Source organism: Macrotis lagotis, chromosome 7 (genome assembly GCF_037893015.1).
Source record: "Macrotis lagotis isolate mMagLag1 chromosome 7, bilby.v1.9.chrom.fasta, whole genome shotgun sequence".
Classification (NCBI taxonomy): domain Eukaryota; kingdom Metazoa; phylum Chordata; class Mammalia; order Peramelemorphia; family Peramelidae; genus Macrotis; species Macrotis lagotis.
Window position 1 is genome coordinate 60,575,923 of NC_133664.1, and position 25,699 is coordinate 60,601,621.

The following is a 25,699-nucleotide window of genomic DNA, read 5'->3' on the forward strand; positions in this document are numbered from 1 at the left end:
AATTAAATGTTTGACCAAATGTAGCTTACAAATGATGTTATAAATATCCAAATGTCCCTTGACAGAAAAGTTTCCCCACCCCTGCTCTGTGAATGGCCTTTACTGAAGACTATATATCTGGGAGAAATTTTCTAAAATTAGCTTTAGGAAAAATTTCTTGGTGGGTTGAAACTTTCTCCCACAAAAACTAGAGTTAGGAGCGATTTATAGCTTTTCAAAGCCTTTTGGTTTATGAGTGAAAAGGCCCTTATTATATATGCTATGCCTCAGATGTCTGAGGACTGGAGGGAGGACAAAGACTTTGATTTTCCCGAAACTTTGCAAAAGGAAACCTCTTTCTTTCACTTTTCCTTTAGAGGATGAACTGAAAAGCTATCAGTTATGGAGGAGACTGCTGTCTAAGCATTTCTAGTTGAAACCTGTATTGGCCAGGATGTTTGCCAAGTGTGTGTAGATTGAGAAGAGATCAAAAATACGTATATGAAGTGGGCCGGATGTCAGACTTCCACAGAACAATCAGGTTTGCTGGTTGAAAGAGGAGCACCTTTTGAGTTTTTCACAACAAAACATTCTTAGAAGAGGAAGGGCAAAGAACAGATCGCATCTTCCATGCCATCGTTCTAAGCCTCTGGGTGGATTCTCCAAGTCATCGAGAGGGGATGGGAGAATTTGCCGCTGTGAACAGAACAGACTCTTCTAAGGCAAAGTTTTTGGTTTTGGGGAATCACAAGGATCTTTAACTGAACCTTGTTCTTGGTCTGGGGTTGTGGAATAGAATCTGCATTTCAGAGAGGGAAGGAATTCTAAGATTATAAAAGCACTCTCTAAAAACTGAGATGCTGCTTTTGTGATGAGTTATTTTGCTCACGAGTTGGATGCCTGAGAAGCAAGAAATAAAGGCAGGGGCTCTCCTGGCCAGCTACTCCTTCAGTTGGGGGCAAAATAGACAGATTAAGGTATTATTTATTCTCCTCTGGGAATTAGAACCCATAACTTCTTCTGACAAAACTAAATCATTCTAGTTTGATTTCTTTGTTCTGGATAATGAAGTTCTTTTACAAAGTCACCCAAATGCAAGTATCAAAACCGAAGGCTTTTTTCTACCCCAGAGTGGAACAGTCATGGCTATGAAATGGCTTAACCAGTTTCTTCAATGAGGGAAGTTTCTTCATGTCTCCGAGTCCAAGTTTCTTCATTTGAAATGCCGGGGTCTTGATCTTTGATGGCCTTTCAGCTCTTGTCCTATAAGTCTAGGACCTTGTGACCAGATAGAAGAAGCAGAGAACTAGTTGAATGCGCAAACTCGTCGGACTTTCCATTTGCCTTTGCCCACTGCCAACGTGGGAGAGTGGACTGTCCACAAGGCTGCACTGCCCAGTCAGGCCCAGGCCTCTGGCCACTGGGTGGCCCCAGGCTTGGCAGCTGACTGTCTAGTGCTCTTTCTAACTCAATGGGCTTAGCCCGCTAAGCACTTTTCCTCGGTGACAGAGGGTATCCTGGAGGTTGGTGGAGCAGAACCATGACAGTCAACAATCTGGTCATTCATTCAAGCAGAGTCTGAGAATTGAGTGGGTAGTGAGGAGGCGCTGGCATTCTGAGAATAGGATGGAGAAAAAAAAACACCAGTGAGAGACTAATGGGACACAGTGCAGAGAAATCGTCCATGTGTAAAAATAACACGTGACCAGTGAATACATCCTGACTGGCCAAGGACCACGAGGGCTAGCCACTGATGGTGGGATGTCATTTCTGTTGGTGAGGCCTTGTTTGCTGAAAGCCTCCTCCTGGCTCACTACCAAAGCCAAGGAGACCCTGTCCTCTCGAAGATCACGACATCAACTGCAGATCCCTACGACACCTCCTCCCCTACACAGCCAAGGGCCGGGGCTTTTTATAAAGTCACCATCTAATACTCTCAAAGTATGAAGCAGATACTAATCACTGAGTGTTTCAAGGATGTCTGTGGCTCTGAGGAAACCCATTTTTGACACATATCAGTTTATTGTTTACATATATTCCTTTTCACACTGGCATGATGCATGTTTACACACACACACACACACACACACACACACACACACACACACACAGAGTCTTAAACCAGTAGGAAACTATTAGTCTGAATTTTTCCAAAACAATTGACTCTTTACAATGACATGTTAGATAAATAGTTCTCCAAATGCAAAAATACAGTTTAGCTTCTTTAACACAATGTTGAAGCAAGATGGCATAAGATTTATTGGTAATTTCTTTTACTAAGGCACATGACGTATAGAAATACTGAGGTACAAAAATGCAAATCACTGTAGATGACGTTTAAAATATTCTCTCATTCTGGAAAATGAAAGGAAAATTCTTCTTTCCAGAAGATTCAACTTTTGGCTTGTTTTTTCTTCTGTACTAGTTCGACCAGCAGCTTGTATCTAGCCACACATTCTTCCTGTAGGGAGAAAGGTGAAAATATTTACTTTCACATCCTCGTGTGGGGCTTTCAAGGAGGTTATGTCCAGGGTGGGAATAACTGATTGTTCAATTCCCTTCCCTGGAAACTTTGTCTTAGTTTTCCAGTATAAATCTTTATTTATAGAGGAGATCCCTCATCTGAAGGCCTCTTCAGGATCTAACAAGTTAGAGCTCAGGGAGGGGGTGGGGAACTTTTATTTTGTCAAGGGCAATTTGTATATTCACAACATCATTAGCAGGCTATATTTGGTTAAACATTTAATTAATTCATCTCTAAAAACTTATTTCAATAAAAAATTTATTGAATTTTGAGCCCCCACAGGCAGTTGCCTTGGCATCACCAGACCAATATGGCCATGGTTTGGAGGTTCCCTGCCCCTGTTATAATTAACCCCCCCCCAAAAAAAACCCCAAACTAATACAAAAAGCAGTCATGGTTACATAAATTCTTGAAATCAGGAATGTGGGTGATCATTACATTACTCCAGGACGTCCTTCCCCAAGTAACTAACCCACTTGGGAAGCTTGGCCCAACTCCCCTCTACTGGTGATCTAGCTGTGGGCTCCCTCCCCTGTCCCATCTTCTTTCTTTAGGGTCCATCTTCAGGTAAGGTGGATGACAGGGAGGGCGATCCACAGCCTCTCAAGAGCCTGGTCCTGTAGCCCACACTATGGAGGATGAACAAAGCTTTAAGAAGTTAACTCCAACTAGGGACTGAAAATATCTGGATAAAGTGGCTTCTGGGTCTCTATCTACAGAAGTCAGGATGACCAGCTCCTCTTTTTTTTGGGAAAGGGTGTTTGCAAGGCAAACGGGGTTAAGCGGCTTGCCTAAGGCCACACAGCTAGTTCATTAATAAGTGTCTGAGGCCGGATTTGAACTCAGGTCCTCCTGACTCCAAGGCCAGTGTTCTATCTACTGCACCACCTAGCCACTCCCAATCACCTCCTCTTTCAAATCAGTGTGCACTAATCACACATGCAAATATGCTTATTCTTACAAGTGACTTTCCCAGTCAGATGTGGACAGATGTCAGGCAGAAATAGGGGAAAATAATCTATTTCCAATAAACAAGGGGCCCAGACCTGGCCAACCTGTTCTCCCAGTTTGGCCCGAGAAGCAGGCTCAACTTTATTATTTTTTAAGTGGGTCTTTGCATTTACACCCGTAAATAGCCACAAGCTAGATTTTCTGACACAGAACTTCAATTAAAAAAAAAAAAAACCAAGAATTTAAATGAACATCAATTTGCCCAGAGGCTGTTAAGTGATAGGGGCGTCCAACAGAACAGAGATTTGTTCTTTTGATATCTGAGAGTGTTCCAGGTGCCTTAGGTCTGGTCTTTGAATACAGCTACAAGCCAAGAGCTGTTATTACAATAAATGATACACTCGGGACTCCCTTTGGATCAAGAAAGACCCCAGTATCTCACCCCTGAAAGCTCTGTCAGCAAGGAAGGGGCATTCCCGAGAGGAGGGCCCTGCTTCTTTGAGAGTCTGCGTGTGGGAGTCATTTATAGGCAGTTGTGACCGAAGCAACCACCTGGAAGATTCGTGGGACTGCCAGCTGAGCCTTCTGGGGGGCTGCAGAAGCTGACTGGGATATGTAATTCTACTTCTGGCCTTCGTCACAGAAGTCAAACACCGTGAGGGGTTCTATGCTTAATTTACATCAGCGGATCCACTAGGACTGTGGGGATGCCCTCTGACATACAGTTGGATTCAGGGCTTGTGATTTTGTAAGAGTTTTTGTTTTCTCCCCACACGTCTAGACCTTTCAAAGATGATGACAGATCTAGCTGTTTGGGTTTTGTAGCAGGGTTGATCAGCCAGTCCAGGGGTTCTTAAGATTTTCTGTGGCCTGAGCCCCTTTGGCAAAAAGTCTGGTGAAACCTATGGATCCCTTTTCAGAAACATAAATGCAGGAAACAGAAACACAGGATTACAAAGGAAGCCAATTATATTGAAATACAGCTATCAAATAGATCTTTTTTTAAAAGTTCATGGTCCCAAGTTAAAATTCCTTCATTTTACAGATGAGGAACTGAGTCAGTCCAGGACACAGGATGATTTGAACCCTGGCCTGTTGGTCTCCAGCCCAGCCTTTTTGGCAATGCCAGACACAGGTTCCTCCTGATGGTCGTGCGAGAGCCCCGTTCCTTAGAGACAACTGCAAATGTTCACCAGCCAGCTGATGAGGGTATGCGCTTGTGGGGGCACCGGGGATGGGGGGGTGTCAGGGAAGTTTTCTGAACTGCTTTCTCTGGTCTCTAAGAAGACCGAGCCCATGACCTTGACTTCATTAACGTTATGTTCTAATTAACTGAGCTATAAGAAGCACATAGAAGGAGATGGGAAGGTGATGGAGGAGTAATAATAGATCTGGCTATTTATAGAGACATAAGTAGTTAGCCCTAAATAGAAGTGATGAGTGACAGGCAACAGGATTGGCCATAACGACACAGTTTCCTCGACCCAGGCTGTGTCCCGGTTGGCATGGGCTTCACCTCCCCCCTTGCCTCCCCCTGCCACTGACCTTGGACCTGTCTGGCACACACTTGGCGATCTTGTCCCAGCGGTCAGACGTTCCCTTTGGGTACTGCTGTAAGGCCAGTTCCAGGAGCTTCTGCTGGTTCTGCGTCCACAGCTCCTCGGCCGGGGGCCGGCTACGTGCCCTCCTCCGAGCCTCCTCCTCATCGCTGGCCTCCTCCTGCTCGTTGAGGTCAAAGTCTTTCTGCCTCTTCCCTCTGGGCCGCTCCTCAGCCTCCTCCTTTGCCACAGGTTTGCGTCTCCGGGGCCTGGTTTCAGGCACCACCGTATCACCGGGGTCTCCCTGGACGTCCCTGGGGTCCTCAGCCTCCTCCTCTGCTGCCTCTTTCTCCTCTCTCTGAGTGATGAGGTGGTCTGACAAAGTCATGGTGGCTTTGGGGGGCTTGGGATTCTGGGCCATGGACTTGAGTTCAGAAAGCCGAACCATACCTGTGGGCGAGAGAAAGCCAGCTAAGATGGGGGCCGGACCCCTGGAGGTGACCAAGAAAGGGATTCAGTGAATGGGAAGTGACTCCTGGCTGCTAAGGAGGTGAAGAAGCACGCTTGTCACTAATGAGCTGGAATTCTAATTATAGCTACATTATTTAAATGACCAGAACGATTTTGTCAAAATGAAATCAAATTTCTGTTTCCTGACGCCATAAATCCCAGGTCAGTTGAAATGCTCTTCTGCTAAAACAATGAAAGATAACAACAATAACCACACTTTAAAAACATAATCATAATCATAATCCCTATTGATCACATATACGGCCCTGGGCTTCAGGCTTCACAAATATCTCGTTTGATCCTAACAACCCTGAGAAGGAAAAGCTTCGTGATTCCCATATAAATGCGAGAGGATGGTGATGATGAAGAAAATGCCACCCCGCCTGCTAGTGTGTGCAGCGCCAGTAAATAGAAACGGATTCATTTTGACAAAGCTGTTTGAGTCATTTTAAATAATTTAATTAAAATTCCAGCTCATCAGCGAGGTGTGCTCTGTTCTGCCTCCCATGTGGCAGCAATCTTTCCTCTACAAGGTTTTTACATCTCCTTTCCTCTGGGTTGAGGTGGCTCATTCCAACTGGAGCCCTCTAGTATTGTCAGATATTCTCTTACGTTTCACTGCTTTTATATTTTCAAAGTGAAAGCTGGTCCCCTGGGCCTTGGTGGGAGGCTCCACGTGTGCTTCCCTTTTCAGACTCGGGAGACCATTCACACTCCGTGGAAGTAGTTCCAGGTTTGGGGCACCCCACTGCAAGGGGTGCTTCTAAGTCTGGCTTTGCGGGTTACCTATCTGACCTGGCTAGGATTTCAGTAGTCACTGGTCTAAGGAGCTCCAGTGTGGAAACGTCCTCCTGGATGCTGCTTGGCAACTTGTATCTCTTTTTCTCTGATTTCTGGCTTCTCCTTAGAGAACCATGAATCCCCGTATTTCCTAAACCAGAGAACATGGGGGTGGGATTCAAAATTGAAAGAATACAATAGATTTAGGGCCTGCTTCCTGGAGCTCCCCAGCTAGTGGAAGGCTGCAATTCAGATGGTAACCTGGTGATAAGATGACTATTAGAGGATCAGTTCTGAAAAAGGTGCAAACCAAGGCCTGGGAGAGGTCAAGGGGGGCTACTGGTGGGGATGAGGGTCAGGAAGGATTTAAGGAAGCTCCATGGAGAAGGCACTTGATGAGGACCTCAGAGTTTGGGCAGGATTCCATTAGGTAGGAATGGGGGGTGTGGGGACACGTCCATCAGAGGGAAGCAGGATGAGAGAAAGTGAAAACACTGGATAACATGAGGACATTCATATGAGAGTAAGGAATCTGAACTCTCTTTTTCAGGCAATAGGGAGCCACTGTGGACTTCTGAGCACAAGAGTGATCTGCACGTGGAGCTGCACAGAAGAAGGGGCCCTGAGAGTGCTACGGAGGACAGACTGGAGGACAGAGAATGGAGGTGAGGAACAAATGGGGGACATGGATTATCTGTGTGAGTGTGAGGGATCCAGAGGTGGACAAAGCAGGGCTTGATGTGTGGGAAAGGAGAAGGAAACAGTCAGTTACCAAATTCTGAACAGAGTTAGGGGAACCAGAAGGGGGAACAAGGATGTTGCTTTTTGTTTGTCTTTGTGTATTTTGAGCAAGATAGGCTCAGTTTGGCACACCTGGGTAGGTGCTGGTGAGACATCCTGGTGAAGATAGGTTGTGGTCCTCCTGCACCCCAAGACCCTCATCCCCTTTAATAAGGACAAGGTACTGCTGGCCCTTATTCTCATGCCCTAGGTTCCTCTCTATTACATAAGAAAAGAGGGGATCTTAGGGGTCTGTAGATGGGATCACCAACATTTCCACTCAGAATTTGAAGGACAAGGGGATTAAAGATCAGCTGCCTTGGCATCCACCCTGGCTTAGCAACCTATTATTATTATTATTATTATTATTATTAATGATTACTATATATTTGATCTCCAATAAAATGGCAGGTTTGTGCTTGGCTCATGGCCAGGTGCAAGTTTTGGGAAGCAGTTTTCACGTGACACCTATTTTGATCCACTGCCCAGGCCAAGAACGCCTGGAGCCCTAATTCCATAAGCAGAACAGCTGGAAGTGTATAGGAGCAAGGCCTCCACAGAGGGTGTCTGTGCATGGATGGGGAGGGAAAGAGTGGTTCTCCAAGATTGCTCAGCAGCAACACACAGGAAACCAAAACTTTTTAAGGCTATTAAGTCAATCAATCAATCTGCCTATCATTAACTTATCCGTGTGTGTGTGTGTTCGTGTGTGTGTGCTGGATATCTTTGTCCTTTATGAGATTAAAATATTTATATGTGGCCAGAGGGCAATTATTTCATTCTTCTAGATTTCCTCTTTTCTTCATTTTTCTCCTGTAAATGAGTCCCCGACCCGAGGGGCTGGCTTCGAGGAACAGGAGCATGGACCTCATCTCCATTACCTGTCTCCATTACCTTCTCCTCCTACTTGGGGGGGGCAAGCTACTGGGAGGAAATGGGAAAAGCTCAGATTGAGTTTCCTGCCCCAAACTGCTTCAATATATTAAAATACAATCAATCCATCCCCTGGAGAAAACAGCTAGTGATTAGTCGTTTGGGGTCATGTCTTTGAGGGGAGCCTGCTTCACATAACACAGAATGGGGCCAGCCAGCAGACAGCCCCATAACCCCTCCATATGGCAGGGGAAACCAATCCACTTCCTGCTGCCGCCAGGAGAGAGAAGAGGTCACCTCCATCGAGGGGCATTGTGGAGACCAGAGCTCGGCTGGCCACAGGCCTAGGAGACCTGATGTCAGAATGGGGCTTTAAGAGACCCCCAGCTTTTGTCCTTCAGTTCCTGTCTCCCCAAGCAGAGAGATGCCAAAGAAATACTCTTGAGTCTGGGGAGGAAATATCTTTTTGGTATTTTATTTCGTGTGTGTGTGTGTGTGTGTGTGTGTGTGCACGCACACACATGCATACACACACCACTCTATTTTATGGTCATCTTCTTTACTATGTAGATAAAGAGACAAATGTTCCCTCTATTTTTTTTTGAAATGTTGTGTTTTTACAAATGTGTATGTACAAAATTTACCAGACTGTTATTGTAGTGGGGAGAAGTGTGAGAAGGGAGGGTGGAAGGAAATTATCTTAGGTGGTTTTTTTGTTTGTTTTTTTGCCAGGCAATGGAGTTAATTGGCTTGCCCAAGGCCACACAGCTAGGTAATTATTATTAAGTGTCTGCGGCTGCATTTGAACTCAGGTCCTCCTGACTCCAGGGCCGATGCTTTATCCACTGCACCACCTAGCCACCCCAGGAAGGAAATTATCTAACTTAAAAATATGCATATGCATGTGGATGAATGTTGAAAAACTTTCATAACATGTAACTGGCAAAATAAATGAAATATCAATTGAAAAAAATAAAATGTGTTTTCATGCTAGATGCTATAGCCAAAGTTAGGCATGGGATGGATCCCTGTCCTGAATACCTATGTATGTCCCAACCTTAATGGAGAAGGGATCAATCACTTATAGGAAGCAGCTGCCAGTATCTATGGTAATGTTCAGACTTAACACGCACCTGGGGGACACGTCACAGAATCCTTCAGCTGTTTGGCTTTCATCGTCACCTGTTAAAAACACAACAGCAAAATATCTTAGTTGAAATGGCTGAGTGTTAACAAATGGAGTTTAAAGTTCAGATCCAGGATGTGTCAGATGACATCTGTTTTTGTGTGTAAGTCAATGAGATTCCACATGTTTTTATAGATTTTGACAGAACTTCAGAGAGTTCCACCTGTCCTATATGTGTGTGAGGAAAAAAAGCTCATTGTGGTAAAATGACCTATCCAAGGCCAATCAGCTGGTGGGGGACACAAACAGGCCTGGGATTCAGACCCCCCCCCATTCGCAGCTGTCCAGTGAAGGTCTTATGATACTATATTCTCTCAATGTACCAGTTAATATTTTTATCAGTGAGTTACTTCATAAAAGTTAAAACACCATTTAAAAATACACAAACCAAAGATATATATTATATATCTATATATCTACTTTTTTCCTTAAGCTGATCCTAATTCAGTCCAAAAGTAGGTTTCCTCCTAACAAAAAGCATAGAGGAAAAAGAAGAAAACATTTGAGGCTGAATTTTTATAAGTAGTTGGGATGCACGTTGTTCAGAATAATAATGGAAGCAGGAAATAGAGAAGGATGTCTCAGTTCTTCCAAAGAAATCCTAACACATCAAACCAATGCTGGAGACGGGATGATAAGCTGGAAGGACAGCATGATGAAGGATCTTCTGACCTTGGTAGTGGGGCCCTGGGCAGAGCCCTGAATATGCCGTCCTCAGCAGGACAGGTACCAGTATGCAGTGTCCTCACCAAGAGCACCCCCAGGGGTAACCCAGATCTGGAAGCCCCATCCCCCCTGAACTCCTCAAGATCTAACTTAACTTTTAAATTGAAATGTCCACGTAGAAGAAAAGTAACAATCAATCATTCCCTAAAGTGATATTTTAATTGCTTTTTTCTTCCTTTTTTATTCTGTATCAATTTGAAAAGAATCAGGGAAGTTAAATTTGAAAAGAACTTTGTAATTTTGTCCAAGGTAAAGAAAGCTACAAGTGTGTGTGTACATGTTTCAAAGGAGAAACAGAGCACCTACCTCTGTCTTCAGAGAGAACTGTACCAAGAGTTGTGGCGAAGAGAAATTCAGATTGGCGAGGACAAAAGCATGCACAAAGCTTGGGCCAAGGAGAGGTTCTGCTGGAGAATAGTTGCATACAAAGACGCGCTAAAGTTTAGACTTCAGCTAATTGTGAGCTATACTGCTAAGGGCCTAAATGCAGCTGAAATGCCATTGTATTTCAACGCGGAAATACAGAAATCAGGAATAGCTGCTGACAGCACACCCTGCAGCAGGTGTAGGATATAGGTGGCTAGAAAGTCATCTGCACGATTCTGGAAGAAGAGCATTGGCAATTTTCTGATGAGTGAATGTCCTGGCTTGCTCTTCTTAAATCATTGATGAACACAGATTAAGTGAGGCACCGTGCTAAGTGCTGGGGCTACAGAGAAAGGCGAAAGACAGTCCCTGCCTCGAGGAGCTGACAGTCTAAGGGGGGCCCTCTGAAAAAACAGGAGAAATCTGAAAGGATTCATTTGGGGAAGTCTCTAAAATTAAGGGTGATTAGGAAGAGGTTCCTCTAGACTGTGGGATTAAGTTGCAGTCCTTTCCCAAGGGCTCCAGTTTAGGTGCAAAGTGCTGTTGATATATTTTTCCCTGTCCAATTGGTCTTCACAGTAAACTAGTCCCAATGGAAAAAAAAAACAACAAAACAAAAAAAACCAACAAAAAACTGCATCTCAGAGAGTTGTTCAACACTTGAGTATAGGGTTTCTGAGATAGTATCACAGGCAAGACTTCTTCTAGAGTCACAGAACTGATTTGAGGACTCTGTGATATATTGTTCTTACTGAGAGAGTCTCAAATATCCTTCAGATCCCAGTGTCAGAGACAGAACCTATCAGATGCTCCTCCTTTCATTTAAGTGATCTTTCTATTTTTATTTCTTGGGAAGGCAAAAACCAGCTCTTGTGGCACATTGACTAATCAGGAGGAAAAATCTTCTTGTGCAGCTTTCTGAGCTCTGGCATGTCAAATATTAACCTATGAGGGGCAGCTAGGTAGCACGGCGGATAGAGCACCAGCCCTGGTGTCAGGAGGACCTGAGTTCAAATCTGAACTCAGACACTTAGTAATGAACTAATTGCATGAACTTGGGCAAGTCACTTAACCCCATTGCCTTAAATAAAATAAAATAAAGAGATTTACCTCTGAACCTCAACATCTCTGCTAAAACAGCTGTTTCCTTTGACAATCAGGTACCTGTAGAGATTGACTTTTGCTTCTTGCTTGGTCATTTACTGTTATTCTTTGAACAATATTGCTGTTACTATATAAAAGCTTCTCTTGGTTCTGCTTATTTTACTCATAAGTGTTTTATTTTCCCTGACCACTGTGGATACATATTACCTGGGAAAATAGAGCTAGTAATGGTACTGCTGGGTCAAAGGGCATACACGATTTTATAATTTTGGTGGTATGATTCTAGATTGTTCTCCAAAATGATTAGATCAGCTCAACATTCCAACACCAGGTTAGTGTTATCCCTTTCAACACTCACTGTTTTCCTCTTCTATCGTTATTCCTATCATTTGATAGGGATGAGGTATATTTCTTTAATCAATAAGGATTTAGAGTATTTTTTCATATGACTATATTTAGCTTTTATTCTAAAAAAACTACCTGTCTATATCCTTTGACCACTTATCAATTGGGGAAATGGCTCATATTCTTGTAAATTTGTTAAAGTTCTCTATATATTTGAGATATGAGACCTTTGACTCAGAAACTTTCTATAAATTTTTTCCCCTCAAATTTTGCCTTGTAGAGATTTTTACTACATTGGTTTTATTTGTACAAAGTCTTAACATAATCAAATGCTCTCTATCTTTTGTTTAAACACAAATTCTTCTCCTTTCCATTGGTCTGACAGATTATATAATTCACGTAATTCTAATTTACTTTTATCTCTTTTTATATCTAGGTCATGTATATATTTTGACCTTATCTTGATGAATGGTGTAAGATATTGTTCTAAACTTGGTTTCTACCAGACTGCTTTCAAGTTTTCCCAACAAATTTCTTTAACCAAATAGTGATCTCTTTTCAGCAGAGCTTAAATCTTTACATTTTCCAAACACAAGGTTATTGTACTCATTTACTACTTTGCATTTATTTCTGTTCTGTTCAACTGAAGCATCTTTCCATCACATCGAGAGCCATGTCAGCTCTAGTTTTAGACAGTTCCTCATATCTTATCAGTGATATGTATACTCTCTAAAGCTTGCTGTCATTTCATCCATCTATCTATCTATCCACTCAAATGTTTATCCAGCACTATATGTATATAGATACATTATATGATATTGACCCATGAAATTTTATTTCTTTGTCTTGGCACAGGGGAGTCAAAGAATCTTGTTCATTTAAATGACAAAATTTTATTCCAAGGGACTGATAAGAAAGAATATGTAATTATTCTGGGTAGGGAGGTTATGGACTATTGGGATGGAATAAGATATTTTATCAGACACGGTCTTGTTATAAGGGAGTATTGCAGTAAGGGGGAAAATTATAAGGAAGCAATAATGACAAAAAACTCTAAAATCATCAATAAAACACTGGAAAAATGAATTTATATAGATATTTGTATAGATATTTTTGTGTAGTACCTAGGACATGATAATTTTCAAGGTCTTATGTTATATGAGAGTACAATTATTATATCACAAAAGCAGCAAGAATAATATATCTTACAATGTTAGAAAGAGTATGAATTTTAGACATGACAGAGAATATTCTGAGAAACAAGATAGTTTACTACCACTATATTAAAAAAAAACATGTTTGCACAAATAAAGGTAAGTGCAACTAGAATAAAAAGGAAAGATATGGATAGGGGAAATCTTTGTATGGAAGATTTCTGGCAAAAGTCTGACATTCAAAATCTCTAGGAATTGACATAAGTCTATTTTTATCAAGAACCATTCATTACTAAATAGATAAGTTGTTAAAGGATAGGGAACATACAATTCGCAAATTATGAGCCATTATCTGAAAAAGGTGCAGGTCCCTATTGGCAAAGGAGGTAATAGAAAGATTCAGAGTAGGAATGTGGAAAAAGGCTAGGCTATACAGCCTTCCTAAGTACCCAAAATCTATTTTCTTTGGTTTAGAAATGCTTATTTGGCTAACTTTCAGTAGGCAATGCTTGGGGCTACTGCTCCAGTTCCTTCCCCATCTGGTGTCCCAACAGTGTTCCTATTGTAAGGCTCAGAGAACTGAACAAGGCTATAGTTTCCTTGAGGCAAGAGAGTGTATTTTTTACTATTCTTCCCAATCCAGCAGCCCCTGCCATGGTCTAAGAATATTAGCGGATACATAGTAGATACTGTAAAAATGCTTCCTAAAAGAATATTTCATGTGGAAGTTGGTGCTTGAGCTGAATCTTGAAGAAATGAAGAAAGTTATAAGAAAGAAGAGAGAAGGAGGAATGGATTCTGAGGTGGAAGAATATAAAAGCGTGGTTCAGTACAAGAAGCAGCATGTCAGGAATATGAAAGTTCAGAACGAGTTGCACTATGCACTAGGACAACATAAAGTTTCCTAAAGTTATGATGGGGAGAGAGAAGGATCAAAAAGGGACAACATTGCTGCTTGGAGGGAACGAGTTAAGATAATTAACAATTTGGACTGGAAAGGACTGAACAAAAATGGCTATTGAATATTAGCAAGGAGATGAGAATGTAAAGCCACACCCTTGATGAATGCAAGGACCTCTGGCATTGATGAACCACAGCCTTGGGGATGGAAGGAACTTTCAGATATGATGATGGAGCCGCTGTCAATTGTACTGAAAAGATGATGGATCATAGGAAAGCAAATGCAGGCCTGGAGGCCAAAAATCTCAATTTTCAAAAAAAAAGAAAATAAAAGAGAATCTGACAACTATGGGCCAGGAACGATGACTTCAATTCCTGGCAAAGTTCTAGAAGAAAGTGACTGCTAAAGTGCTAGTTTGGCTTCCTCAGGAATAGGTCATGCCACACAAATATGATTTCCACTTTTGACAAGGACACTAAATGGACAGAGCAGTGAGATGTGGTAGATAAGAATTTACCTAGATTTTTTTACCTAAATTTATCTAAATATCTCATGTTATTGTTGTGGAGACTATGGAGAGATGTGGCCTGGATAACAGTATAATTGGCTGCATTTATAATTGAATGGCTGGACTCAGAGGCTGTTATTAGTGGTTTGTCTCCAAATGGAGGGAGTGAGCCAAGCTCTTTACCCGGTCCTCTCAACATCTTTTTCAGTGTCTTGGATGAAGTTATATATGATATCCATATTATATCTGAAAATGCTACAAAGCTGGGAACATCAGGATACACAAATTGTGGCAGGCTTGGGGAACTGGAAAGAGTCAAGTTAGGTAAAATTTTATAGAGATATACATAGAGTCTCTCACTTGAGTTTTTTTTTTAAATCTACTTTCCAAGGATGAAAGGAGGGTGGTATGAAAAGACAATCTTGTCTGAAAAGGATTTGAGGATTTTTGTGGACCACAAGTTTAATAGCGCCCGCAGAGTGATACAGCCACCAAAAAGAGCAAGTGGGCTCTTGAGTAATCTGGAGAGTCACAACTTTCAGGAATAAAGAAACAATTCTGCTATATTTGGCTCTTCTCAGACTATATACATCTGGAATATACCCACCCTACTATCTACAAAACGTCTTTCTATGGTCTCTTTTTTTTTTTAACATTAAAAAAACTTTCTCCTCTCTCCTTCTCTGAGATGGTAAGCAATCAAATATGTTATACATGTGCAATTATGCACAACATTTCCATATTAGTCATTTTGTATAAGAAGACTCGAACAAAAAAAGTTAGAAAAGAAGAAAAAGAAAGTGAAAACTAGTATGCTTCAGAATGTATTAAGAAAACATCAATTCTTTCTCTGGAGGTGGATAGCAGTTTTCATCATGAGTCCTTGGGTACAGTCTTAGATTATAGTATAGTTGACAATAACTAAGCTATTTACAATTCTTCACTGTACAATATTGCTATTATTATGTATAAAGTTCTTGTTCTGCTCCCTTCACTTTGTATCAGTTCATCTTTCTAGGTTTTTCTGAAATCATCCTGCTTGTCATTTCTTATTGCACAATAGTATTACATTACATTCATATATTATAGCAACTGATGGGTATCCCCTCAATTTCCAATATTTAGCCACCACAAAAGAGCTGGTATACCTATTTTTGGACAAATACTTAAAAAAAATCTCTTTGGGATATAGACCTAGCTGTGGTATTTCTGGATTAAAAGGTACGCAGTTTATTGCTCTTTGGGTATGGTTCCAAACTGCTCTCTAGAATGGTTGGATCAGTTCACATCTCCACCAACAGTGCCTCATGTCCCAGTTCTTTCCCATCCCCTCCAACACTGATCATTTTCCTAGGAAGTCTTTCTTAATTCTCATGCCTTCTATCTGTTGGCTATTTCCAGCTTATTCTACCTATAATTTGTTTGTCCCTAGCTGATTGTGTATTGTCCCTGCATTTGACTGTGAACTCTATGAGAACAAGGAATGTCTTTTCCCTTTCTTTGCATCCCTAGTGCTCAGCTTGGGGCTGAGATCCAATAAATATCCACCGACTGCCTTGTAGTAGTGTGCTCATTCTTGAGTGCTGTAATTTAAGAAGGACATTGCTGAAGAGCATCCAGAGAAAGGAAATGGAGAAGAGCATTAAATCCAAGTAAACAAAGCCTGGCCATGAACATTTAGCCAGGAAAATAAATGTCGGGGGGGTAGGGGAGCAGCAAGATAACTGTTTTCAAGTCTTTGAAGGACAGTCACCAAGGAAGAGGGTCTTTGGAGGGCAGAAGGTGGAATGAAAAGTAGAAAACTATAAAAATGCAAAGAAGGTTGGGGTCAGGAAAATCTAACAATGAGAGTGATCCCAAAGTGGGAGGTTGCAGGCCCCTTCTCTTTAGAGGTTTTCAAGCAAAGGCTAGATCACATGTTGGGGTTGTTGTGGATGGGGACCCTTGTTCAGAAATGAATTGGCCTCTGGGACTTCTGTTCAGTTCTGAATTTCTGTGATAACAGGTGGTGGCTGAGGTTGTAGGCTATTTCACTTGAATCTTCCCATCAGATTATTTATTTCCTTTTAATTTTGTTTTTCCCCAAGCAAGAAACATCCTCCTTTTCTCTCTCCCACCTTCTTGCCTGGGAAAGCAATAAATGAATGAATATGAATGAATAAAGTCATGTTTCAAACTTGTATAGTTGAGCAAAACAAATTTTACTTTGGTTAAGAAAATCACATCTTGATCTTCCCTGAGTCCCTCCTCTCATTGGCAGGAAATGGGCAGCATGTTCCATTAAGAGGACTCTGGGATCATGGTTCAGTCATCAATTGATCAGTGCTCCTAAGGCTTTAAAGTTGTTTGTCTTTACAATATTGCAGTCATTATCTAAATTGTTCCTCTGGATCTGCTCTCTTCAAACTGCATCAGTTTACACAAGTCTTTCCAGGTTTTTCTGAAACCATCCCCATCATCATTTCCTAGGGCTCAATAGATTCCATCACATCCACACACCGCAACTTGCTTGGCAATATACCAATTAAAAGATGCGAATTTTGTTTCCAACTTTTAATACCATAAACAAAGGTGCTATCAATATTTTTGGATATAGGTTCCCTTTTTCTTTTTTTTAATCTCTTTGGGATATATATGCAGTAGTGGTAGGGCTAGATTGAAGGGCATACAAAGTTTCATAGCTTTTGGGGCTTTTTTATATTACTATATTTATATTACTTAGCTTTTTTATATTACTTTCCAATATGGTTGGACAAGTTCAAAGCTCCAGCAATAGTGTCTGTTTTCCCACAGGCATTTGTTATTTTCCTTTTTGCTAACTTTGCTAATTCGAGGGGTGTGAGGTAGAATCTCAGAGTTATTGTAATTTGCAATTCTCTAATGATTAGTAATTTAGAGCACAGGTGTCAAACTTGGCCTCATGTGTCTGCAAAATTCTTGAATGCTGTCTGAACCAGAGGAAAATGTAATTGGGAAATGTTTCTAAAAATAAATACACAAAATAACATAGATAATTGACACCACTAATTTAGGGTATCTTTTTTTAAATATGACTTGATAGCCTGAATCTTTATGTATGAAGAATGTGCCTGTTTATATTATTGATCATTTATCAGCTGGAGAATTAGCCATCCCTTTTTCTTTCTTTCTTTCTTTTTTTTTTTGCAAGGCAATGGGGTTAAGTAGCTTTCCCAAGACCACACAGCTAGGTAATTATTAAGTGGCTGAGGCTGGATTTGAACTCAGATACTCCTGAGTCCAGGGCCGGTGCTCTATCCACTGTGCAACCTAGCCACCCTCCATCCCCTTTTCTTAAAGATTTCTTGAAATAGAAAACTTACCATGTACTTGAAAATTAAGGGTTATACTTAAGAAGAAGGAAAGTCTCCTGAATGTGCCTCCTCCCAGGTCTAGGGTGCTTTAAGAAAAGCAGCAGGAAATGGAATATGTCAGCCTAGAGTGACTGATAACAGTGATCTGTGCATCACCATTTCCAAAATCATCCTAGAACGGGTGGTGACAGTTTAACTCCTAAGCTGATAATGAAAATTATGCAACTGTGAAATTCATTACTTTCATTTGCTCATATTTATTTTTGGCTAATTTTCTTTTCGAACTTAGCACTTACCACTTGCTGAGACTTAATGTTCTTGCTTTCAAATCCAAATTGCAATTTGTTACCTGAACATTAAATAAAGCCCTCAAACAGGTTTCCACCTGGTGGGAAACAGTGTGTTGTTCGTGTTCTTAATATGTCTTCAATCTTTCTAAAACTTCTCTGGATAATCTGCCTCGCCAGAAGGAGAAGAGATTGCTACACAAAATATAAAACACCAAAGAAAGGTTCATGTAATGTTTGAGATGGAAGAGGCTTCAGAAATCAAGTCAACCTCTTATATTTTACAGATAGAGAAACTGAGGCAACCTTGTAAAAGTTAAACCACTGTAAGCCAGGACCAGGACTTGAAACCAGGCCTTCTGACTCTCAGATCTATAAACTTTTACAAAGATAATGCTGACTTTAATCATAATGAAAGGGTATTAAACCTCTTACTTTTAACCTGTGATAGAAATAGAAATGTTTTTGTCACTTCATCATAAGATTAAAAAATTTTTATGTTAATATTATTAATTTATTATTTTTAATACTATATATAATTACACATATAATATTAATTTATGTTGAGGTTTTATCTTAACCTTTTAGATCACCAAAATGACGAAATCTACTAAGGAGTCATCCAACTTCCTCAATCTTAATTACATAAACAATGGCACATCTGATGGCAGAGCATACCAGTAACTTCCCAAGGGCCATGTCCTGGACCATTACTTCCCTACTTTTCTAGTACCTGATTTCTTTTAGTTCTAAGGTTCATTTTTTCAGTCCCTGAGTCTGTGGTCTTATACCAAATTCCATGGATGTTGGGTGGTTTGGCCCGGAAACCACATGTAATAAAACCTTGTCTTTCACATTTTTTTTCTGGGAGCTGGGAGAAATAGCCACAAAATAGCAGCAAAATACTAAGGGAGAAGGAAAGTGTTGCTTTTATCTTGATAATGGACAACAATCACGGATATGCTCCATGCAGTTATTGTAGTAATTGTGTAAAATGGTCAGTATGAACTTTCTCTATCTCAATAACCAATTAAGATTTCTCAAAGGATAAGTTCTTTCAGGCTCCCTCTTCTTAGTTTAGTCAGTCCAAGGAAAGAATTCTAACAAGAGAGCATAGTGCCATTCATCAAGAATCCTTGATGGGAGAATTGCTCCAACTTTACACTAGATGTGGCTAAAAGTGCTAAGAAAATAGGGGAAATGGGAGGATAGAGTAAAAATCTGTTATAATCTACCTTAGTAGGGAGAGAAAAGGATTATACATAGAATACCAAGAATAATACTTTTTTTAATACAATTTTTTCAGCATCTCATTCTATATGATAGATTATGGTATGAATAAAATCAGGTTCCATATGTATTCATGGACTTATACAATACTTTTTAATTGAAGACTAAAAGCTTATGATATGTGAGTCTCAGTCATCATCAGCAGAGGGGGGTTGGCCACCAGATGAACTGGGCAGGTAAAACTAGGATTTGCAATATACTAATCAAATATAGTCAATAAATTTGTTAATCAAATATGGCCTATTTCTGCTGTGCTTTTAACACTCAAATATTTGAGAACATAAATTACTTGAGGAAGAATTGATCATAATTGCTGAGAAAACTGGAAACTAGTTTGGTAGAAATTAGGCTAGAATCAAAGTCCTATACCTTAAACCCACTAAGCTAAAAATGGATCTTGGGTGTGAATATTAAAATTCATATCATTAAAAATTCAGAACACCCCCCCAAAAATAAATAACCTTATTTTCCCCACAATTATGGTGAGATGATTTCTAAGAGAAATAAAGAATCACAAAAGATATAATCTCAATGGCATGAAATTGAAAAGCTTTTGCACAAATAAAATGAACACAACTAGAATAAGGAGGAAAGTGATCAATTGGGGGAAAATCTGCATTAAATATATATGATGAAGGTCTGATACACTATATAGAGAACTAAGGCAAATAATATCAAAAATCTATTTACAATAGATAAGTAGATAAGGAAATAACTTATGTAAAAGCAGTTCTCAAAAAATTTACAAACTACAAAAAAGTATAGAAATGATTTCTCAGGGCAATCATAAAATGATTTAGAATCTCTAAGAGAAATCGGCACAAGGGACAGGGGATGGACCTCTGATTCCATTGGTGGAGGGAACTCTCCCAAGAGGAAACTCCCTTCACCAATGCAGATCAGTGTCTTTTCTACCATTTATAGGGCTGGGGATTTTGTCCTTTAATGAAGAGGATCATGCATCCTATGCATGATGCCATGACAACTGTGTTTATTATAGTGAGGGAAGTGCTGGGCAAAGACGCCCTTCTCACTTACTTGCCTTCACCAGAAGCATTCTACCCCATGGTCAGATTGGACAAGAAATAGGACTTTTGGCGTGGTCTGGTGCTACGGGAGTTCTTGACCCTTGACTACAGTATTTTTTCTCCCATATCAGCAAGCAACCTTGGCACCTCTTCCATGCCTGGCAAAGCACCAGTATGTTATATCTGAAGACGGAACGGTGACTCACTACATATGTTCTAGCAATGTCAGTCTGCGACAACACGGCTGACCCAGACGGGTCCCCTAAAGGACTGTTAGTAGGGTCTTTCCTCTCAGACCTTTAAACAGTAGTGTGGCATCCACTTTTGGGTTTATGCTGCCTTGCTAGTACACGCCTCAAGAGCTCAAGCTCACCGGGCGCCACTGCCAGGACTGCGGCGCAGTGGAGGAAACCCATGGGGTGGCCCTGCCCTTCACAAGGAAAAGAGAGCTATAGACTTATGCAAAAGAGAGGAAGCACCAGGGGGGAAAACAGTGATTATACTGGAAAGAACAAAAGCAGCAGAACAACTGAAATGACATGATATTTGGTGATATAAAGATCTCCCTTCTATCTCTGCAGATGTGGGGGACTAGAGGTTTGTAACAGCTTTCCTCTTGCCCCCCTTTGAATTTTTGTAATGGGAAGAAAAGTATCCGGGAAAATCATCAGTCACCTAGTCAACTGGTCATTAAGCACTTATTAAGCTCCTACTGTGCCAGACACTGGGCCCTGCCCTCAAGGAGCTCCCAGTCTAAAGGGGGAGACAAGAGGCAACAACTATGACAAAGTGGAGATGGGATTAGTTGGTACTAATTTTAGGGGAAAGGGTATGATGTTTGTCCTTTTTTGAAGAAGACCATTAAGCTTCCCCAGAAGACAAATGGTCACCAATACATGTCCGTCTGCTAAACCTGCCCAAAGGCCTAAGGACTTCAAATGACAGGTATCATTTCCCTCAATAGCCCAGATGCATTGCATTAGCTCCATCTGATGACCAGAAACAGAATCCCTAACTCTTTGTTCCCAGGTTTAGACTTCCTGTCTGAAGGATACTTCCAAGTCCTCAATTTGGTGGAAGACTTCTTCAAACCTAAGCTAGTATCTCAGCTTTATACAAACTATACTCTCAGACCAGGGTTTTCTATGGATAAATTTCACAAGGTCCACGAACTTGGATGAGGAAAAAGTTACATCTTCATTTTCGTTAACCTCTAATCTAAATTTGGCATTTTCTTCAATTATTTAAAAATATTATTCTGAAAAGATGCAGATTCCAAAAGAGGTCCATGATAAAAAAAAATGTTAGGACCCCTTGCTTTACTCAAACAATACTGTCTAATCTTCCCTGGGTTCTCTTTGATCACTCATCACTTGAGTATCTTCAGTTTGATTTTAAATGGAACATTAAAATTTTTGTTTTCATGCAATAAATATCTTTTTTTTTTTGGTTTTTGCAAGGCAAATGGGGTTAAGTGGCTTGCCCAAGGCCACACAGCTAGGCAATTATTAAGTGTCTGAGACCGGATTTGAACCCAGGTACTCCTGACTCCAAGGCCAGTGCTTTATCCACTACACCACCTAGCCGCCCCAATAAATATATCTTGTGATTTGCTCTTTGAGATTCTCACTCAACAAGCATGAAGTGCTTTATATAGCCAAGTTACTGAACTTTGCACTTGGGATATAAAACCAAAACTGTGCCTGTTTCAGGGGGTTTATGTTCTATTGGAGGGGAATAACTCAAACACAGATAAATAAATGGAAAATAGTTACAAAGTTTACAATTCACAAAGTAAATTTTTGGGGAGAAGGGGGGGCACTAGTTAGGAAGAGGAGTCCGAATCTGACTGCAGACACTAATGACACTAATACCTATGTTGCCGTGGGCTAGCGCTGGAGGAAAAGGGGCTCCTCAGGATCAGCTGAGGAGGAGGGGAGTGTGAAGCAAAGCGGAGGTGAAGAGGGATGACTTCTAAGCGAGGGGAAAAGCTTGTCCAAAAACATGCAGACAGATGTAGCATCATGCATGGGAAACAATCAGGTGGTCAGCTTGGATGGGCCACGTGGTCTGAAAGGGTAAGGAATGAGGACTAGGCCTGGAGAGGTGGGCTGGGGTTAGTCCATGGGACAGTCAAACAAAGAAGTTTGAAGGAGCCACTTGGAAACCTGGAACCTCTTGAGAAGGAGCACGGCACAGGTGGTCCCTTACTTCAGGAATCTCAATCTTGCAGTTGTACAGAGGAGGGCAGGGGAGAGGGGAGATCAGTTAGGAGGCTCCTTCAAAAGACAAGGAGAGGGGCGGCTAGGTGGTGCAGTGGATAAAGCACCGGCCCTGGAGTCAGGAGTACCTGGGTTCAGATCCGGTCTCAGACACTTAATAATGACCTAGCTGTGCGGCCTTGGGCAAGCCACTTAACCCCGTTTGCCTTGCAAAAACCTAAAAAAGAAAAAAAGATAAGGAGAGGGGGCAGCTAGGTGGCACAGTGGATGGAGCACTGGCCCTGGAGTCAGGAGTACCTGGGTTCAAATCCGGCTTCAGACACTTAATAATGACCTAGCTGTGTGGCCTTGGGCAAGCCACTTAACTCCACTGCCTTACAAAAACCTTAAAAAAAAAAGAAAAGAAAAAAGAAAAAATAAGGAGAGGAGTGGAGGAGCCTTTCAAGGGTAGTGTCCCTGTGAGTGGAGAGAGGGGGATGGAGGAAAGAAATAAGGAGATGGTGGATGGGACAAGACCCAGGAAACAACTGGCTGTGGGAGGTGAAGGAGAGAGGAGCATCAAGAAAGGGCAGGTGGGCTGACGAGGTCCTCAGCGACACACATGACTCCTAAGGGACATCCAATAGCAAATATGCAATAGGCAGTGGGCGATGCGGAACTGTGTCTCAGGAGAAAGGTGAGGCTAGACCTGAGAATCTGGGAGTCTTCTGCACAAAGATGACACGTGAACCCATGGGAGATGATGTGATCACCAAATAATCTGAGAGACCTTAAAAAGTCTCATTACTCCCTAAGTATCATCTTTACCAACGGGATGAATTTCCTGAAATCTTCCAAATTGCTACTCCTTTTGGGTTAGCACCTGAAGGTCTGCTGAAATGGAAATACATAATTTAGTGAATTTGCTACCATGGGTAAAGTCAAAAGGAAAAGATCTCATTAAATGTTGAACAGTCCAGTTTAGATGAAATATGTCATTATCACTAATACTTTATTTTGGCTTAATGTATCACATTAACTAACTGGACACCAACCAAAGTCCTGAGAGAATGCGATAGAAAGTAAGTTTTGATCATAAGAGTTTGTTTTTTTGAGGAGTCCATAGGAAGGGGCCCCATGGGAGGAGTGGTGCCGTAGTGGGGAAACCAGGCTGGGCCCCGGCAACAACTTGCAGCAAGACAGGGAGACCCCCAAGGCAGAAGAACAGAATGGAGAGTGAAGGTTCTGAAAGCAACTTTCTCTACTTCATAATTTTCTGCTTCCAAATTTGCTCAAGTTTCTCCAGTCCTTAAAAATCACACCCTTATCCCATCTCAATCCATTCTTTTTTATGTTGCCAGTGTTCTCTTATTGTCAAACAGGATGGCCTTTCTGAATTCTTCTCAACCTCTCTGCTGTATTTGACACCAGTGGACACTCTTTCTTCTCTAGGTTTTTGGGATATTGCTTTTTTGGTTCACCTCTTACCAGTCTGACCCTTCTTTTTTGGTGATTTTTTAAAGATTTTTTTGCAAGGCAATGGGGTTAAGTGGCTTGCCCAAGGCTGGATTTGAACTCAGGTCCTCCTGACTCCAGGGCTGCTGCTCTATCCACTGCTCCACCCTAGCTGCCCCTTTTTGGGTGATTTTTTTTAGTTTTTTTTTTTTGCAAGGCAAATGGGGTTAAGTGGCTTGCCCAAGGCCACACAGCTAGGTCATTATGAAGTGTCTGAGACCGGATTTGAACCCAGGTCCTCCTGACTCCAGGGCTGGTGCTTTATCCACTACGCCACCTAGTCACCCCTTTTTGGGTGATTTCTAATAGATTCATCACCTACATCACAATCCCTTAACTGAGGCTACCACCCAAAGTGATTTCCTGAGATCTCGTTGTTCCCTATGGCAGTCTGTCTGTCTGTCTCTCTCCTCTCCCCATGTGTCTCACTCTCTGTTTCTCTCTCTTGTCTCTCCCTCTCACTCTTTAAATCCCCCCTCCCTCTACTTCTCCCTCTGTCTTTTCCTCTCTCTGTCTCTCCCCTGAGCTTTAGGTCCATACTGCCAACTGCTTACTGGCTATTTCAAACTGGATGTCCTAGAGATAACTCAACAACTCTAAAATGAAATCCTCTCACTTTCTCTCTGAATCCAAGCTTCTTCTAAGCTTCCCGGTTTCTGCCAAAGGCACTACTTCTGGTCCAGGCTCGTAACTTCAGCCTTATGCTGGGCTCTTGACTCTATCACTCACACCACCTATCCAAATGAGTTGATTAGTTTTGCTGTTTCTCCCGTGCCGTGCCAACATCTCTCCCATCTGATGCCTTCTCTCTACTTGCAGGGCTACCCCTGGTTCAATCACCTCTTACCAAAGTTATGACAATGGTCTCTGACTCGGGTCTCTCCTTACTACATCCACTCTATATGCTGCTGTCAAAATAATTTTCCTTAAGTGCAGATCTGTCCATGGAATTCTCCTACTGATCTAATTCCTGTTGCCTCTAGAATAAAATGTAAACTCCTCTGTTTAGCTTTTAAAAACGCTATACAACTTGACCCCCAACCTATCCCCTGTGTCTGAAATGCTTAGATATCATGTTCTGCCTTTATACCCTAAACTCTTATTGTATTTCCTTCCCATAATACCTTGGATTTAATTACTTGGTGTATATTTGTGAGCGTCTATATACACACATACATGTTTATATGACTTTATTAAGTACATATTTTATATGTATCTCTTTATTAACAATATCTCTATATATTTTTGTATATACTTGCTTTCTCATTAGAATGTAAGCTCAATGTGAATGGGGATGGTTTCAATATTTTCACTTGTATTCCTAGACCTACCTTAGTGACTACACATAGCAGGTTATGTTCAGTTTCCAGAAATAATTCACATTTCTCCCTGACATACTCTGAATCTTGTTTTTAAGTGGATAATACAATTATGATTTGTTTTTAAAGAAGACCTTGACATCAGGAAGATGATGCCATGACAAGCATGTGAATTGGATTTGAGTGAGGGAGTGCTGTGCTGCCACTGGTCTCACCTTCTCCACCAGAACCATCTGGGTCCAGGGGACAAATAGGGATCAGGCCCTGGATGCAGGGCAGTCAGGGTTAAGGAACTTGCCCAAAGTCACACAGCTAGTATGTGTCCAGTGTCTGAGGCCAAATTTGAACTTAAGTCCTCCTGACTCCAGGGCTGGTGCTCTATCCACTGGGCCACAGCTAAAACTTTGACTTTCCAAATGAATCTTCTTACCAGTCAAAGCTACATAGTTCAAAGGAAGGTAATCATTTTATCATCTTTTCTTTGACATATGGGGCAGCTTAT

General features: G+C 41.3%; 1 protein-coding gene across 1 annotated transcript in view; it reads right to left on the reverse strand.

Annotated features, from left to right (window-relative positions):
* Positions 1 to 2,045: 2,045 nt before the first annotated feature.
* Positions 2,046 to 25,699, reverse strand: part of DNAJC1 (DnaJ heat shock protein family (Hsp40) member C1) — a 243,794-nt gene continuing 220,140 nt past the window's right edge. Inside the window, exons 10-12 of the mRNA XM_074192974.1 lie at positions 9,069 to 9,117; positions 5,000 to 5,442; positions 2,046 to 2,440 (exon numbers count right to left, since the gene is read on the reverse strand). Of these exons, the coding sequence (XP_074049075.1) occupies positions 2,372 to 2,440; positions 5,000 to 5,442; positions 9,069 to 9,117 (561 nt within the window). The 3' untranslated portion in view covers positions 2,046 to 2,371. The remainder of the gene's footprint in view (positions 2,441 to 4,999; positions 5,443 to 9,068; positions 9,118 to 25,699) is intronic.